At 33.9% G+C, this 18,970-nt stretch overlaps 1 protein-coding gene across 5 annotated transcripts in view; it reads left to right on the plus strand.

Moving 5' to 3' along the window:
- Positions 1-18,970, plus strand: part of PLEKHA1 (pleckstrin homology domain containing A1) — a 47,328-nt gene that overhangs the window by 14,918 nt on the left and 13,440 nt on the right. For 4 of the 5 annotated variants that reach the window (XM_039337599.1, XM_039337689.1, XM_039337423.1 and 1 more), the window contains exons 2-8: positions 911-1,071; positions 2,008-2,064; positions 6,923-6,968; positions 7,565-7,662; positions 9,610-9,741; positions 10,473-10,613; positions 12,031-12,099. In XM_039337599.1, the coding sequence (XP_039193533.1) occupies positions 931-1,071; positions 2,008-2,064; positions 6,923-6,968; positions 7,565-7,662; positions 9,610-9,741; positions 10,473-10,613; positions 12,031-12,099 (684 nt within the window). In that variant the 5' untranslated portion in view covers positions 911-930. Of the gene's footprint in view, positions 1-910; positions 1,072-2,007; positions 2,065-6,922; positions 6,969-7,564; positions 7,663-9,609; positions 9,742-10,472; positions 10,614-12,030; positions 12,100-18,970 lie in introns of those variants that run through there. The other variant, XM_039337787.1, reaches the window with a different exon arrangement.

Below are 18,970 nucleotides of genomic sequence, written 5' to 3' on the forward strand. Positions count from 1 at the left end.
TTATCAGGAGTATGTCTGAAGCATGTATTATTCCTTTGTAAGTATGTTCTTCTACAGTTTGTACTAAAAATACTATTGGATATCTTGACAAAGTATTTGCTACTGCATGTGTTTTGTCTCAGTGATATTCAGTATGTTACATAATTGTCTGGAGAAAAAGTTTCTGGCATTTCATCAGCATCTTACCCAATGTTTCAATGGATCCAGTGATTTAAGTTTTATATACAGTTAAAAGGATTTCAATTTATATAAGTACCATGTGAATTGTTTACATATCAACCCTGCTGTAAATTCTCTATTTGGGTATAGAGAGATCTATAGATTTTTTAGACTTATAAATGTTTTGGAGCAGTAGACTACGGTTTCAGCTCTTGTTGATTTTGAGGCAATATTGTGTTTATTTCATAGCTGCTAGAATTGCACTCAAAGCAGAACAACACAGAATGCAAGTATTGGGGTTTAAATTATAAATTGGTAGCATCTCCTTTTTCCAACCTGTACTCTATTATATTTTTGCTCACGTTTTAAAAGTCTAGATATTTTTAATGAACCAGATAGGGAAACAATAATTTATCTAATTGGTATATGACTTTGTTGTAAGAATTAAGCAATTTTAATTATTTGAGAATGTTTTTAATATTTAAGGCAAATTAGTATAATACTATGATTTTAATGCTAGTAGAAAAGCAACATTTTGACTTATAACATTTAGTATATTATTAGTGGGTTTTTTAACAGGTTAATGACATCTAAAAAACTGCTAAATGAAATTGTTTGTTAAATCCTATTTTATGCAAGTAATACATTTCCTGCAATTAAACTACTGAATGCTGAATTTATTAAATGAAACTAAAAAATGTAGCACTTTCAATTCACATACCTACAATAAAGCAATCTTTCTGTTTTGCAGTGTAATGTTCAGGTTCAGAAATGCCTTATGTGGATCGTCAAAATCGTATTTGTGGTTTTTTAGATATTGAAGAAAATGAAAACAGTGGTAAATTTCTGCGGAGATATTTCATATTGGATACAAAAGAAGATAATTTGGTATGGTATATGGATAATCCACAGGTAAACTTCAACGGTCTTTTCACATTGTTTATATAAATTCGATAAACATTATATTTATTAATGTAATTTTAAAAATTGGTGCAAGTTTCTGAAAGGTTCTGAAAATACTAATGTTAATCATTTCATACTTTTGATTGTGCTAAATATTTCTTTTCATAATTCAGCTAATAATCATTTAAAACTTGTATATCTTTATATTGTGGAAAAGTAGCTGAAATCCCCATCAATTTATAAAGCAAGGGATAAAAAAAGCTGCAACATGAAACATCACTCATTGCTGAATCTAATTTTATGTGATAGAAATAAATGAATATCTTAGCAAATGTATAAATGGGATAATGGTACATATTATTTGATTATGGACTAAAATTGACAGTTGGGTATTATTCAGAGAAATGTAGCATTAAGAGTAGATTCCACCTGAAATCTACCTACAAAATAATTGCAGAATTTTGCTACTAGTGATAGTATGCAGTAGTGCAGTTGCCATTAACTAACAAAACAAAGCTTATCAGAACGTTATAGTTGTTCCTCGACTTATGACTGGTCACTTATTGATAGTTCAAAATTACAAAAGATCCCAAAAGCACTTTTGGCCATTGTAAAGTGTCATTCCACAACCCTCTCCCCTCCCACAGTTACATGATCACATTTGGGCAGTTGGCAATTGGCTTGTCTTTACGAAGGGTTGATTTTCAATTATTTTTACCATAAAGAACATTCATTCATTCATTCAGAAGAAACTAGGAAAAATGGTTTGCACTTATAAATGTGGCATTCACTTAATGACTGTGGATTCACTTAATGACACTGCAAAAATATAAAATTGCATCTGGTCATGTGTGTGCTTTGATTTATGACCTTAATGAGTTACACCAGAAATCCAGTCCCAGTTATGGTTTTAAGTCAAGAATATTCTTGTATTTTTAACTACAGAATCTTCCCTCGGGATCTCCTCCAGTTGGATCTATTAAGCTCACCTACATTTCAAAGGTATCTGTATGCTTCTCAGATTACTTAATTTCTAAATTCATAATGGATAACAATAACTATTCACTTAGGAGTACTTTTAAAAAGTTGTTAAACATTTGCTTCTGTTTTATAATTAAGTTAAAAGAATACTTCTTGGGGTGTTTTAAAGATAAGGTATTGTACAAAGCATTGATCCAATACATTGTGATACTCTGTGCTTTCGATCCATTTCAACCCTGAGCTGCAAATATTGCCCCTTATTGGTACAGTATGATTTTGCATAAAAAACCCTTCACATCTGTATTTCATATCATCTGTGCTTTGTGTTCAAAACTGGAGTGGTAATTATATTTAACTAAGTATGTAATCTATGCTTAAAAATTGATTTCTTTAAACAAACTAGTGAAACCAGTTTTTACACAAGTTGTATGCAGATAATGATGGTTGGTTAAATAAATCAGATGTACAAAGTGCTAATATCTGATATTTAAAGTTTGTAATATTACTGGATGCATTTTTATTGCAATTTTAAATTTTAAAAAGTGTGCTTAGGTCAACATATTGAAATTGTATGTAAATGTTTTGGCACAACTGGTATGTATTTCAGTAAATTCCTAAGTGAAATTGTATTTCGGGGAATTCCTTAGTGAGTAAAAGCTTATACAGTCGCTACATAATACAAAAACATTATCTTTTTGTGAGTCTAAAAATGTACTTGCTATTAATGTGTAGTTGTTTACAGATTCAAAATAAAACACTGGGACTGTGAAAGCCATCTCAACATTTTTGTTACTTTCCCTGAAGTACTTCATTGTGAATTTGGTGGTGTGTTTCAGTTCATTGTTTTCCTGGAAGCTCTTTTACTGTTGAAGTGTCTTCACAGACACGGGAACATTGTTCTAGGATACAATGGTTTGCATATTAATCCATCTTTCCTTATACTTACACAATATTTCCTGTATCGCTGGCTTCTGTGTAGTTCCAAAGCACAATAGACCACTTTACAATCAACAGGGTGTTTTTTTTTTTTTTCTTTAGAGTCTTCTTTCTTCTTTTACCGCAAACATTTCACACTTCTCCATATTTTAGACAAGGGCTTTTATGCTACAGTTAGCCTTACGAAGATTTTCTGATGCAGTTTTTCTGTTCTGGAGTACTAATCCAGAATTAGCTGCACTTTTCAGCCATTTGTTTGCAACAATCTATAGCTCCTGTTTTATATATTTGACTTGTTTGGGGGAAGTTTAGTGAAAGATTTTTATTCTTTTCTCAGATCTTGCCTTGACCCTATTTCTTAGCCACATTTTTCACCATTCAGATTGTAAGCTGGAAGCATTTCAAAATGTGGCCTCTCCATGTTTTGCAAGAGTCAGTTGTCTTCAAATTCAGATGGTTAAATAGCTATTTAGAGGAGCAAGGAGACAGAACACCAGACACAACCTAATAAAATAGAAGGGTCAGAGTAGTTGTAGGATTGTACTATAGGCCTAATATGGCAATCATGTTTCAGAGCCTTATTAAGAAGTTTACAGTACTCTTAGAGAATAAGAGAGAAAAAAAACCTAGTATCAATTCAGTTGGAAGGGTTTACACCTACTATATTTACATTTTCCTTATTTTGAATGTGTAAACAATTGCATAATAGATATGCATTCAGATTTTCAAAATGCCAGGTTTAATTGTGTACTGTGTACAGACTACCATTTTTTTTATTTAGAGATTCATTGATCCTCTCAACCCCAACCCTTAAAGACCGTCTCTATCCCCACACCTTAGACTTGGATGAACTATTGTATGTGTCTTCTGTGGACAGTATTTATGCTGTATAACTAGCTACATTTTTCCCCACAGTACATTGTTATCATTGGTTTTGATATATTGTTTCTATCTTTAATTTTTGTAAACTGCCCAGAGTTATAATGAATAGATGTTCCTGGAAATTTAAATTATAAACAAATAAATAAAAATTTTCAACTAAAGGTACAAAACCACTTGTATATATTTTAGAATAGGTATTTGGTAAAGAAACTCCATTATTCTCAAAATATAATAATAATAATATTAGTAGTAGTAGTAGTAGTAGTAGTAGTAGTAGTAGTAGTAGTAGTAGTAGTAAAGTTGGAAGGGACCTTGGAGATCATCTAGTCCAACCCCCCACTCAGGCAGGAAATGGGCAGGTTCTCAGTAACATAGTTCTGCCACCTGTTATCAGTCTTTGAGGTAGACAAGGTCAAGAAACAAGCCTGGGTTGAAAAAGGCAGTGGTGCATTTTCCTCTTAAGAAGAAGTTCAACCAGGCAATTTTGGGCATGTAGCCAGTCACCAATTGATCATAAAGGAAGATAATAATAATAATAATAATAATAATAATAATAATAATAATAAAGTTTGGAAGGGACCTTGGAGGTCATTGAGTCCAACCCCCTGCTCAGGCAGGAACCCTACACCATTTCAGACAAATGGCTATCTAGTTTCTTCTTAAAAACTTCCAGTGTTGGAGCATTCACCACTTCTGGAAGCAGATTGTTCCACTGGTTAATTGTTCTAACTGTCAGGAAGTTTCTCCTTAGTTCTAAGTTGCTTCTCTCCTTGATCAGTTTCCATCCGTTGCTTCTCGTCCTGCCTTCAGGCGCCTTAAAAAATAGCTTGACTCCCTCTTCTTTGTGGCAGCCCCTGAGATATTGGAACACAGCTATCATGTCCCCCCTCATCCTTCTCTTCGTTAAACTAGACATACCCAATTCCAGCAACCATTCCTTATATGTTTTAGCCTCCAGTCCCCTAATCATCTTTGTTGCTCTTCTCTGTACTCTTTCTAGAGTCTCAACATCTTTTTTACATCGTGGTAACCAAAACTGGATGCAGTATTCCAACTTTGGCCTTACCAAGGCATTGTAGAGTGGTATTAATACTTCACGTGATCTTGATTCTATCCCTCTGTTAATGCAGCCTAGCACTGTGTTGGCCTTTTTGGCAGTTGCAGCACACTGCTGGCTCATATTTAGGTGATTGTCTACTAGGACTCCGAGGTCCCTCTCACAGTTACTACTATTGAGCATGGTGCCACCTATGCTGTACTTGTGCATTTGGTTTTCTTGCCTAAATGTAGAACCTTGCTTTTTTCACCATTGAATTTCATTTTGTTAGTTAGTGCCCAGTGTTCAAGTCTGTCCAGATCCTCCTGTATCTTAAGCCTGTCTTCTGGAGTATTGGCTATTCCTGCCAGCTTGGTGTCGTCTGCAAATTTGATGAGTTCCTCATCTATCCCTTCATCCAAATCGTTGATGAAGATGTTGAAGAGCACTGGGCCCAGAACAGAGTTCTGGGGCACTCCACTACACACTTCCCTCCATGTAGATGCAGTTCCATATGCCTGCAAGTTTTTTTTATGCAAGTTGACTTCTCTTTGCTTTAGATTTATCAAAGTTCTGTAGCAGTATTACTGATCAACATTTCAAAACTTCCATAGTTTGAAAGAATTGAAAGTCATTTCGTTTTTTCCAAATCCATTTTCAGTGAAATGGATTCAATGAAAATTCAGAACAATAAGAGACAATAACTCAAAGGGCTTCTGATACAATAATAATCATATAATTATTTTTGAACTTACATTTTTTCTAACATGAAATAATATATTAAAAATAAACATATTGGTTGGTTTTATTGGCCGCTGATATAGTATTTGTTGTGTAAGGAAAGATGTATTCTGGATTAATTATATAATTTTCTGGTATTAAATTTTATGGCAATTCACATTTCAAGCTTTTTTTATTTGTCCATGATAAATAAAACTTATATAATAATGTCAGATAATAAAACATCCTTTGCTTATTGTTATATCACTAGTTTCTGTTTGGCTCCAGTTTTATCAAGAAATTAAATTAAGGTATTCTTTCATCAATGCCACTGAACAAATTTGTGATAAAATATGTTTATTAACTAGAATGGGTATTTCCAGAAAGCTAGATTTTTATTAAATGGATATGATAAGTAGCAGTGAATGGCTAAGTATGAAATATGTAAAATAGATAAGGTGGGGAAGAATTGGTACAACTGTGCATTGAATGTTGCAAAGAAGATTCAGAAGATAAGCAGTTATGTTTTAAGATGAGTGACTGTATAAATCTTTTAAACAAACTAGAGCACCATGTTATTTATGTTCCTTCCATTTCAAACAAAAGGGGGGGGTGAGGGGGTAACCCATGATGCAAGTGATCAGCAAATGTAAGATCACGAATGCAAGTTACAATTGGAAAAATGAGATGGCACAAGAGGACAGTTACAATTCTGGATTTAATGAATGAGCTTGTAGAAAGTTCAAAAACAAAGTATTACTCTGTGCTAGTTTAAAGAAAGATGTGCTTTCATTATAGGATACTTTATTCAGATCCATTTTTCCTCTGGGCTGTGAATAATTAATAGGGATGTAGAATCTTGGACATAGCTAAACAATAACTCTTAATAGTCCCAGGTACTATGATCAAGTGCAAGGAATGCTGTGAATTACAGTTCACAGGAGATCAGAGATTACATTAGTACATAGAAGGAATATGATATATTTTTGATAGGAAATTTATATACTTACAGGGTGGCTTGCTGCCTGTAAACTAAGATTTTGTAGAGGTTTACTCAACAAATTTATATGGCCACCCAACTCACACATGATTAACTTTTCAGGAAGAATGGATCAGTGGAAGAATACTAGAGAACATATAAAACAGAGATAAAAATTTGCTATTCTTGCATCAGTCCACTGCTCCATTTCATAGATCCAAATGAATAGTAGTATGCTTGATTTATCTACATCAATAAACTTATATTGGAATATATAGTATTTATACATGCTACACCACATAATGCCAGTGTTTTCAATTTGTTAGGTAAGTGATGCAACTAAATTGAGGCCAAAGGCAGAATTCTGTTTTGGTAAGTTTTAAAAAGGCTTTAAATTATGCACCATAAATCATTTTTGGAAAGCTTTTTCATGTTAAAACATAGATATTTTTGAATGCTAGTTTATTAATATTCCGTTTTCTTTCCAATATAAAGAAAACAATATTTTTTTTAAAAAATGAAAATCCAGTATTTCATGGAACAAATATTAAAAGAGTGATTCTGCTGATTCCCTAATAAAAATGGCAGCTACCAATGGTATATATAAGAATTAATAACTTAATATTTTTGTTTTACAAGTTTGGTTTTGAATTTTGCTTATTATAGCATCTTTTTGGCTTGCTTTTGGAGGTTTATCTTCTTGGTTTTTGAAAAAAAAATCCTAAAATATAGCTTGGTAACCATTTTAATAAATTGAGTATTAGGTTATTAGACATTAGGGGACTAAAAAAATCTAAAGAAAACAAAAGATCTAGTCTATATTTCTGTTCATGAATTTGCAGTATATGTGCTAATATCAAAAATTATGGCCCCTTACATTTGTCTAGACAAACAAAGTGATAATGTCTTTACTTTTTATACACATTCATATAAAATTTATATCTATCTGTAAAATTTTTTCCCAACAGTAATGAATGCAGGAATGAGGAAATACTTTTTACAAGCCAATGATCAGCAAGACTTAGTTGAATGGGTAAATGTCCTGAACAAAGCTACCAAAATCACAGTAAGTGATCTTTTTTAATTCTAGGATTATTCTGCATAGGGTCTCATTATAATGGGATAAATAAAAGAACTTTCATTTGTATTTTAGGTTTATATTATTTTGGCAGATTAAGATACCGTATATGCCGGCGTATTAGGCGACCCGGCGTATAAGACGACCCCCGTCTTTATCGCCGAGCCGCATTCCTAGAACGTCATCTTATACGCTGGAAACTACCAGTATTTCCAGCGTATAAGACAACTCGGCGTATAAGACAACCCCTGTCTTTGGCGCCGAGTTTAGCACGTCCGGAAGCCGTCTTATACGCCGGCATATACGGTAGTCATTTCTAACCTCTCTGGGGCAGGAGGGTACATTTGACATTTTGAAGGCACATCATGGGCACTCAAAAAAAAAAAAGGCTGCTATGGGAACTTGCCCATTTGCAAAAAGTTACACCACCCTCAAAATACTCATTATCACATCTATTTTTTCTGAGCAGTGATATTTATTTATAAGCAGAGCTTGGCTTTTAGAATTTTTTTCTGTTCTTTTAATAACAACTCAATTCTGAATCTCATGACCTACTAAGAGGAGAGTTTATGAATGTAGGAATTAACAGTATTCTGAAATTTAGTCTCATTCTGCTTTGTTTTGGGAGAGTTATCCTGCTGACAGAATTAGATGGAGTTAACCTGTTGACATTCAATTAGATTGTAAAAAAAATATCACAATTAAAAAGCAGAGTAGGACAAGGGTTCTAGCAGTCAAGAAGGTAGACTTAAGGAAATTCATTAAGATACCATGTTGAGATCCCAGGTTAGGAATTTGATGAACTCTTTTATGTATTAGTCACCATGCTTGGAACATCAGATTCTATATTTGTGCTATCATGTGGACTTGCAAATCAGAGCTATATGAAGGCAAATATTACTTAAAAACTATTTGATAAATAGCAATAGCCCATAGACTTATATACTGCTTCACAGGGCTTTACAGCCCTCTGTAAGCAGTTTACAGAGTCAGCATATCGCCCCTAACATATTGCCCTCATTTTACTGATCTTGAAAGGATGGAAAACTGAGTAGGCTGGTGAGAATCGAAGTGCATTCTAACCACTGCATCACCACAGCTCCTATGACAAAGTCAGTCAGTCTTAGATATCTATGCTCAGCATTTTAGAAAAGAAAACATTTACTCAATCAGGTAAAAATAGTTTTGATTGGAAGTTCTTTCAGTCCAAATAAATATCCTTTGGTAGAGAAATTACGTTTCTTATTGTGCTTGTTGTTACAAAGGAATCTTCTGTTTTGTTTGAAAGCATCTTGATATCATATGCAAGAATAGCTGCATCTATACCTTACACAATGAAATTAGAAAATTTTAGGTTCTATGAGAAGTAGGTGTGGTTTTGTTTGTTTTAGAATTTCTAACCCCCTCCCTGTATTTGTTGTTGTTGAGCACTTTAAAATAAAACAACAACAGAAACCATGAAAAAAATGATTTTAAAAGAATGTGAAAGAATTTCTTGCATCAATATTGATTTTAGTAAGTGATGGATAAATATACCATGTGACTTTCTTCACTATTGTTTCTGAACAATATTTCTATGCCATTTTTAATTTTTTTTTTCTGAAAATCTTCCTCATCCTGGTAAAAGAAAGAAATCCTAAAAATAATCAGTAGGAGATTTAAGACTTCACGGCTCAGCTAAGTTATTACGGGAAACTATTAAAATATTTAGCTATATACAAAGCTTTTTTAAAGCATCATTTAATAGATAGGAAAGTAAGTAATTTAACCATGTCTTAAGAAAGAGATCCAAAAGGGATACAGGAAATGATGAGCATTTGCCTCATTTCTCTCACTTGTGAGTAATTAAAAATAGATAAGAATAGTTAAATTCTGAGAGAGCCTGATTTAGAAGATACATTTCCTCTCAGTATTTTTATAATGTTCTATTTTCAGGTACCAAAGCAGGTTGACTCATTGTGTCATACTGATAATGCATTGCGTCATTCTGAAAATTTGGGAATAAGAAAACAAATGTCTTACAGAACAGAAATTGTTGGTGGTGTTCCCATAATCACTCCTACTCAGGTAATAATGCCAATTCCAAGATATATGTTGGACTTTCTATTGATGTGTAGAGACAGTGGATTTGCAAACAAGTTGAACCTGAAAAGGGAAAAAAATTGTCAAGATACCTCATTACCAGATTTTTGCAGAAGTTAAGATGCCTCTTAATTTTCACATTAGAAGAAAAAATAGACATAGTTCTTTGATGGAAAGTTTTAGTTTGCCCATATTTGCCAACTTTTTCAGTATATAATATGCTGTCTTCAGTGAAAGGAGGAAACTGACTAAATTGAGCTTGTTCTTCATATCCCCTAGTCAATGTGAAACTTATTATATATGTGTGGTTGCATGTGGTATTCTTTGAATTGTAGCTATATTATGTTTTGGATCTTTGTGCAACTCAGATAACAGGCTCACTTCCTCATGTGATAAGTTAGAATTTAAAAAGCAGTTTTTGAAGGTTGTTTATCAAATTTTGTGATGGAAAATGAAATAGTTGAGCCCTATATTTGAGGTGTACCAGGGATGTAATTCCAGAACAAAACAAGAAACTTTGTCCCCAGTATCATTAAAATGTTTGGTTTGCTTTCCAGTATACATTTATCTAGTGAAAATAATTTTTTATACCATTTATTTGATGTGAAGCATGGATGAAAGGATCATAGCTGTATAAATCTGATTCTCTAGATTTAGAAGCAAAACCAACTTTCTTTTCTTTATTTATTTTAATTTTCATTGTTTATTTTTTCTAGAAAGAAGAGAGAAATGAATGTGGTGAAACTGATAAAAACTACTTGAAACGGTCCCAAAGCCATCTTCCATACTTTACTACTAAGTATCCTCCAGACAATCCAGTTATCAAAGCAGGCTACTGTGTTAAACAGGGAGCAGTGGTAAGCACATAGAGTACATTTTGAGGTTAATAAAATCTGTTATATGGTATATAATGCAAAAGTTGTTTTTTTTAACCCATGTAGAACAGATTTCCCAAAACACTAAAGAAAGAATTTTGGAGACAAAAGGTTGAGGAAAGAGAAAAAGTTAAAGCAATATTAGTTATATGTGTTTTGATAACTTCTTGAAGAAAGGTTCTTAGAATTATTTCAATTGAGTTGTTTACCTGCAGTTAAGGTTTTTTTTAAAAAAAAAAATTCAAGACCAAGGCTTTTTCAAATTCAAGGCTTTGTTTCAGGTATCTCTAATATTTCTGCATTGATTTAGCTCATATTCTATTTTTTCAAATATGTGAGCAATAATCTATTTTGCTAACAGGGATAGAATAGAATAGAATAGAATAAAATAGAATAGAATAGAATAATAAATTGTCACTTTGAATGTACACTAATCGGCATACATTAAAATGAAATTTCATTTCAGCTCTCAAAGGGTCACCACCTCCGATATACACTTCATAAATATGACAAAAATAAATATATAAATACAGAATTATATTATTGTAATATATAAGAGGTGAAAATAGGACCATAGATAATCAACTTGAAATTATCTCTATAATGAATTTTTAGTATATATTCTCAGCATATTATCACTCACTATCTAAATGTGGAGCTGCATAGTGTATAGTAGTATGCATTACGAATTGCTGTGTATAATATGATGTATAGAAACTTTGCCACATTAAGAATTTTGACAATAGTATAATATAAAATAGTTCTTAATTTGACTTCCATTTGATGCCAAATTGGAGTCCAAGTACTTGAAAGGGCTAGCAACAGCTGCTGCAGAGGACCAATTGCTGTTTACCTCCGATATAAAGACGACTTTCCCTGTCTGAACATTGAACTGATTAATGTACTGTTTCCCAACCTTGGGAACTCTGTGGCATTCAATTCTTCAGATTCTTAGCAGTGGCCATCGTGGCTGGAAAATTTTGATTTCAGAAAACAATTTGTTTTTTTCCTCCTCTTGTGGAAGAGGGCAAGTTGTAATGGATAATTCTTGCAATCATACCTCAACTGGAGAATAAACTATCTTTTTTCTAGTTGCTCTAGTTATATAGTGCACAATCAGCTTTTCCTGCTCATTTAGAGTCATTTCATCTAAAGAATATCATAAAGGTGTGCAATATTTGAACAGTGGGAACATCCTCGCTATACCCATGTTGAATCAGAAAAATGTTTCTGATTTAAGGAGCTAGATCTGAATATTGCACAGAATGCTAAGATGAGAAAAGCAGCACTTTTAGAAATCCTAAAACCCTGTGAATAAACAATGAACAAACTAAAAATAACATATGCTTCTTTAAAATATATTTGAATTACATTATTAATTTTTTGTTTGTATACATAGATGAAGAACTGGAAAAGAAGGTATTTCCAGCTTGATGAAAACTCAATTGGCTATTTTAAATCAGAACTGGTAGGTATCCATTTATATATATTTGATTGAAAACTTGACCAAATGTGTTAATGCATAATTGCTTTGCTCCCATTATCTTGATAGAAAATTCAGTCTTTAGAATTGGAATTTAGAACATAATTGTCTTCGTATCCACTGCCTTTAATTGATAGATTTTCTAATATATAATGAATGGAGCAGTGCTTAGATTTCAATATAATGATACTATTGTCAGTTTTAATGTGGAATTACTAGTAGAGTTATCGCTTTCCATACATAACCTATTGACCTGAATAAATAATAGTGACTAAGTCATGTTTCTAAGATCTAAAATAAGAGAAACGTGAATTCTTAATCAATACATACATGTATGCACATTTCTTTTTCTGTTATGCACACTGATTTTATTCTGGATTAAAGATAAAAGTTTTAATTAAGACCGGTTCTTTTATCTATCTATCTATTCTGATTTGAACTGAGCTGTGGTGGTGCAGTGGTTAGAATTCAGTACTGCAGGCTAGCTCACTGCTCACTCCAGGAGTTTGATTCTGAATGGCTCAAGGTTGACTTAGTCTTCCATCCTTCCAAAGTTGTTAAAGTGAGGACCCAGATTGTTGGGGGCAATAAGCTGACTCGGTAAACCACTTAGGGCTGTAAAGCACTATGAAGTGGTATATAAGTGCTAGTGCTATAATGCCAATTTTTAGAATTGCATTATTTCAAGAGTGCTATCCCTGCCTCATACCAGTGGATAATTAAAACACAGAATGAGCAACTTTGAGAAAATAAAGTCAGAAAGATGTATTAAAAGAGACAGATATGAAGTTACAGAAATTTCAACAACTGGATTACTTTAATTTTATAATCCAATTTACCATGTTTTCCCAAAAAAAGACCCAACCGGAAGATAAGCCCTAGCATGATTTTTTTTAGGATGCTTGTAATATAAGCCCCACAAAAATAAGCCCCAGTTAAGATCATCAGCCAGATGGATGTATTTAGTATCGTATTTCCCTGAATATAAGCTCTAACCAGAAAATAAACTCCAATGGGTCTTTTAGAGCAAAAATTAATATAAGACTCAGCTTTATTTTTGGGAAAACACGGTATCCTTTAGTGCAGTGTTTCTCAACCTTGATAATTTTAAGGCATGTGGACTTCAACTCCCAGAATTGTCAAGGTTGAGAAACACTGCTTTAGTGTTTTAGGGCAGAGACGTTTTCATTTGCTTTTAATGTGCCTTCTATGAACCATATACTCCCTGCTTATTCCCCAAACAACAGAAGGATTCTTAGGTGTGTGTTCATGCTTGCCCAGGTCTCTTCTGGATCCTTTTCAAGTAGTGAACCTATCATTTTATGTACTCCCATATTTAGAAGCCTGTCCCCTGTATTGGACATATGTAAGATATACAAAAAAATACTTCAAACAGAACCACACACCAAAGCCTGTAGATATATGAAATCCTTTACTGCAGATAATAATGCCTATATTTTCTAACTAGGAATAATGGAACCAGAGATAATAAGGATGGCTTAAAGTGGTGGATTTTTTTTTCCTTAAAAAAGGTAGAAAGCAATTTTAAAAGACACTAAATTAGAATATTAGAAAAATGTCCACTCCCTTTAACCCTAGTTTCTTAGTACCATAGACAACCACTCTTGTTAATTTAAAACACTGAAACATTTTCAAATAAAACAGCAGATTTAATTTGTTTTGTATTAATAATATATTTTAATATCTTTTCTAAACAATGTTGCATGTCATATTGTTTTATAACTGAACAGAGAATTATATACTCTTTGATTCACTCATGCTTTGTAATTATTCTTGCATATACCATATACTGCATTGTATATTTTTCTTTTTTAAGTAGAAGTAATGATTTCTGAAACATAATTTATCTTGTGACTATTGTTGATGTCAGTTTGTAAAGTTAAGTATGAAAAATGTAGACTTGTGCATATGGCTGGGGTTTTTATTTTTGTTGTTGCTATTCTTTTGTCCTTTTAGTTTTTGTTTGTGCTTTACTCAGTCTTGATCAGCTTTAGTCTCAAAAATTTCCATGACAGATAAGTAGCAATAAAGGTCTAATAATTATTTGCAGACCAGTGTTTTTATTTTTAGAAAATTTCAGGATAGAGTATAAATACTTTAGATGAATAATAACACTTTTCTCTCCAGTGTAGATAATATTGTCATGTAGGTTGGTCTTCCTATTATCTGCAGTGGGTAAGTGTTTGCAATTAGCTTTGCATAATTGTCCTTACAAAAGGAAAAAGGACTCCGCTTTTCATCGTTCAGGCATAGACTCTTTTTTAACAGACTTTCTTATTCATTCTACCCTCTGTTTAGATAATTAGGGTGAGAAAAATCCAACTGGATAACAAAAAAAAGTCTGTAGTCCTCAACTTACAGCAGTTCATTTAGTTACCATTCAACGTTACGACACTGAAAGAAGTGACTTATGATTGTTCTTCACAGTTATGACCTTTGCAGTATCCTCATCATCATGTGATCAAAATTTAGATACTTGGCAACTGGTTCATATTTATGACCATTGCTGTGTCCCAAGGTCCTGTGATCCCCTTTTGCGACCTTCTGACGAGCAAAATCAGAGGGGAAGTCAGATCCATTTAACAGCTGGGTTACTAACTTATCAACTGCAGTGATTCACTTAACAAATGAGACAAGAAAGGTTGTAAAAAGGGGCAAATTTCACTTAACAAATGTCTCACTTAGCCACAGAAATGTTGGGCTCAATTGTGGTCGTACGTTGAGGACTACTTGTATTAGAACTGTGTAGGATAGGGAAGTCTAACAGATGGAGATGTCTTCTGTCTGAACAGATGAATATTATTCAATATTGCCAGGTAGTTTGCCTGAAGAAATGATAGTGAGACAGTTTGAGTCTTAAAGTAGGAGCATGGCTTTCAGTCATTGCAGAGTATTCTCTGCTATTCCTCCATGATTGCATCAACTCACTTACTTTTTGAAGGGGACACTTCATTGATTTCTCCTTATAGGCTCTTAGAACTTAATGGTTTTTCAGCAGGATTGGCGCTCTGATTCAGTAATCTTACAATTGACCCTTTCTTTCTATCAAGGGGGAACATATTTCAACCTTCATTTTGCCATCTGAAGGTGGAAGAATGGTCTAAGTTGGCTAATAATTAAGGAGCATCTCAGAAAGGGGGTTTCATGATTCAGATTGTGTCTCATCCACCATTGGTAAGACAATATCCAGCACCATATTGTCAAGGTGGATCAAATTGTGTCTCTCTGCTTCTGTTGTGAGGGTGGTACAGCTGATTCCTTGAAGTTTCCCTTTCTTTTGTCTTATGCATTAATGCAGCAATCCCCAACCTTTCCGGTGTGGCAGCCTAGCTGGGAGGCAGAGAGGAGATGATTGTGTGTAAGTGGCAGGCATGCATGCAAGAGCGCGCAACCTCATTTGTGCAAATGGTGGGCATGCATGCCCGCTGCTTGCGCAAATGGAAGTGTGAGCGCAAGCACCTGCCGCTCATGTAAGTGAAACTGCATGCATGAGTGTGCATTCGCCCACCACTCACACAGCCCAATTCCAAACAGGCCTCAGCCCAGTGCTGGGCTGTGGCCTGGGGTTGGGAACCGCTACATTAATGCATGGGAGCTGACATTTGTGCTTCAGCAGGGATACATCTGTGAATATAGCAGGGGGTCCAACTCTAGAATACATGGGCTATTCCCTTTTAGTAAAATATAATTCTGGCTTTAGCTTGCTAACACTTTCTGCTGGAGATTGTAAGGACATAATGGGCAAACCATGGACTACCTTGCCCTGCCTTCAAGCCTTTTGCCCTGTTCTTTGAGAAAACAATTTTAAAAGTCTGTAATATTTTGTTTAAATCAAATACATCAAATTAAACATGCTTCCAGCATTGAACTTCCCTTGAAAATGCTATGGTTACTTTCTTCGTTGATTTCACTGCCCATGCCATAGAGGTGCTCAGCTTCATTTTTTAAATGAACCTGAAAGGTTACTCAGCCAACTTGCAAGGAATGGCTCTCAACTCTCAGATTGCTTTTAAATGAGTATCGGGAATTATGTCTTGCTTTATCAAATTTGCTGACCAGGTGTGAGTTATCTTACGGATTATAATCTCCTCTAAGATGTAGAAATCTTTTTTATGCTATTATATGCTGGAAAATGCTTGGATATGTGTGGGATCATACAAAGCAATTTGCATACCCTTGCCACATGGGAAAAAAAAAATCTGCAAATATATAATAGTACCCTATATGTACTTTTGCTTTCGGACTTAACAAGATTCTGTTGGCCTTACAATGAAAGTAATATTAATACTTATGATTTGGGTTTCCTGTCTAGACTCCCATGAAGGACTGACACCTTGAATCTTGTACGAGAGGTACTAGATTCAGGTTTGCTACTAGCTCTTAAGTGTTCTTTGTTGCTTAAATGGGATGCATGAAAAAAGAATGAACGTTAAGGAATTTCAAGGTGACTAGTTCTTCCTGTACGGGTAGTCCTCGACTTACAACAGTTCATTTAATGACCATTCAAAGTTACAATAGCACTGAAAAAAGTTACTTATGACCATTTTTCACACTTACAACCATTGCAGCATCCCCATGGTCACATGATCAAAATTCAGATGCTTGGCAATGGACTCATATTTATGACGGTTGCAGTGTGTCCTGGAGTCATGTGCTCCCCTTTTGCGATCTTCGGACAAGCAAAATCAATGGGGAAGCTAGATCCACTTAACAACCGGGTTACTAATTTAACAATTGCAATGATTCACTTAACAACAGTGGCAAGAAAAGTCATAAAATGGGGCAGATTTCACTTAACAAATGTCTCACTTAGCAACAGAAATTTTGGGTTCAGTTGTAAGTTGAGGACTTCCTCCACTTGTAAGTGGTTGTAACTTGAGGACTTCCTGTATATGGCATTACTTGACTATAGGTGTCTATGGGCTACAGAATGAATTAGCAATAATAATTATTAAGACAAGTTTAGTTAGAAACAATCCTCCAAAGATTTATTCCTAGGGAAGTATATAGAATTTCAGTGAAGATGTTCAAAACTGTCAAGGTGCATACACTTTTTAATAAATAACAGAACATCTATGAAGCATTTTATACTAAAACTCAACGCAGATTCTTTCAACAGATAAGCAGGATCTTGATCAGAGTGAAACATTATGATAAAAGAAAAAAAATGCTACTACTTAATAGTTTCTGAAAATGTAATTGTAGTCACATTTCTGGCAGTTAACATTTGAAAGAACAGATGAACAGGTTTGCTGTTGAAATATGAAAAGTTTCCGAAGTGTCCTTTTACCATGTTAACTTCATGGAGTTAACAGTGAAGTATTAAGTGTGCACTTGCTTTCCTTTTAGTAACCACACGATGGCGCATAACAAAGGTTTTGAAAGATGATAGTTTGAAAGTTTGAGAAAAAAGATCAATACATATTTTATGAACCATATTTCACGGGGAAAAACAATGTAAAATTTAATATATTTATGCAGTCTTTTATTCTATCACAAATTAGAATGTTTTCAAATATGTTCATATGTTTTGCTCTTTTTTAGTGCTGTAAAATTTTCAGAAATGCTGCAATACTTATTGCTTAAACAAGAATTAATCAATAGAACATAACCTGTATACATTAATATGCATCAAATCCATATTTACATTCATCACTCAACATGGTTAGAAATTTAATATGGCTAATTGTCATAATTTTAATTCCCATTCTTTAAAAGAATAGCATGACATTTGACCAGATTATATTAGTAGTGAATGGATAACCAAACGCCATTACAGCAATTAGAAATGTGTGCTTTTTAAATTCTTGTCCTTGTTCGTTTAAACCACCAAGCTAAATACTTTCATTTATATATTTTCTGATCAAGATGTATAATAATTTTATGTATATAAAATATACTTATCACAAACTAAGCTAATTTTTTTTTTTTTTTTTTGGATATAAACAAACCTCTTTTCCTCTAAAAAAGAGGTCCCTGACCTTTTGGGCACCAGGGACTGGTTCCCTGGAGAAAAGTTTTTCCATGGACTGTAGCGTGCGTGGGTTTGTGTGCTGCTTGTTGGTGTGGACCGGTTGCTGGCATGCCGTGGCCCAGTACCATTCCACGGACTGGGGGTTGGGGACCCCTGATCTAAAATACATCAAGGCCTTTAAAGTCTTGATGTCAAGGGATAACACATTTTGAAGAGAGGTTACTTAGGGCTGGGAGTTAATATGGGTTCAGAAATTCAGTAAGTAGGTCTAGCCCAGGGGTAGGCAACCTCGGCTCTTTTATGACTCATGGACTTCAACTCCCAGAATTCCTGAGTCAGTCACCCCTGGTCTAACCAACTAGTTTTAGCTGGAAATTTAACTGGAAATTAAGGAGGGTTACTCCTGCTTAATACTTAGATGGGAATACTACCAGGAAATCCTTACAAACACCCTGAAAAAGGCTGTTACTTCGGTGAAGAAAACATCTTGATCAACTTGACTGAAGGGTGTGTTCATTTTCAGAAATTATGTCTATCTGAGACATCCCTCCAGAGTTCCATACAGATTGCAATTCTCTGTTTGGCACATTTGAAAATTATGTGTTCAGATCTTTCTGAAATCTTTAGTTGTTAGGCACAATAGTGTCTCTCTAAAAATCACAATGTTTATATTTTGTAGTGCGTGAACATTTAAATAATATTTATCCTTTAAAATTATAGATTGCCCTGTTACTTTAAAGAGACCGATAGGGTATAATTGTACGTCCTTAAACTATTATTAAGCTTGTAAGTTTCCTCTTCTCTATGTGTTTGGGAAGAAACATAAATTATATGTGTAAACTGCTCCTCAATCTGAGTAAA

Source organism: Crotalus tigris, unplaced genomic scaffold (assembly GCF_016545835.1).
Source record: "Crotalus tigris isolate CLP2741 ecotype Arizona unplaced genomic scaffold, ASM1654583v1 scf7180000017536.10889498, whole genome shotgun sequence".
Lineage (NCBI taxonomy): Eukaryota > Metazoa > Chordata > Lepidosauria > Squamata > Viperidae > Crotalus > Crotalus tigris.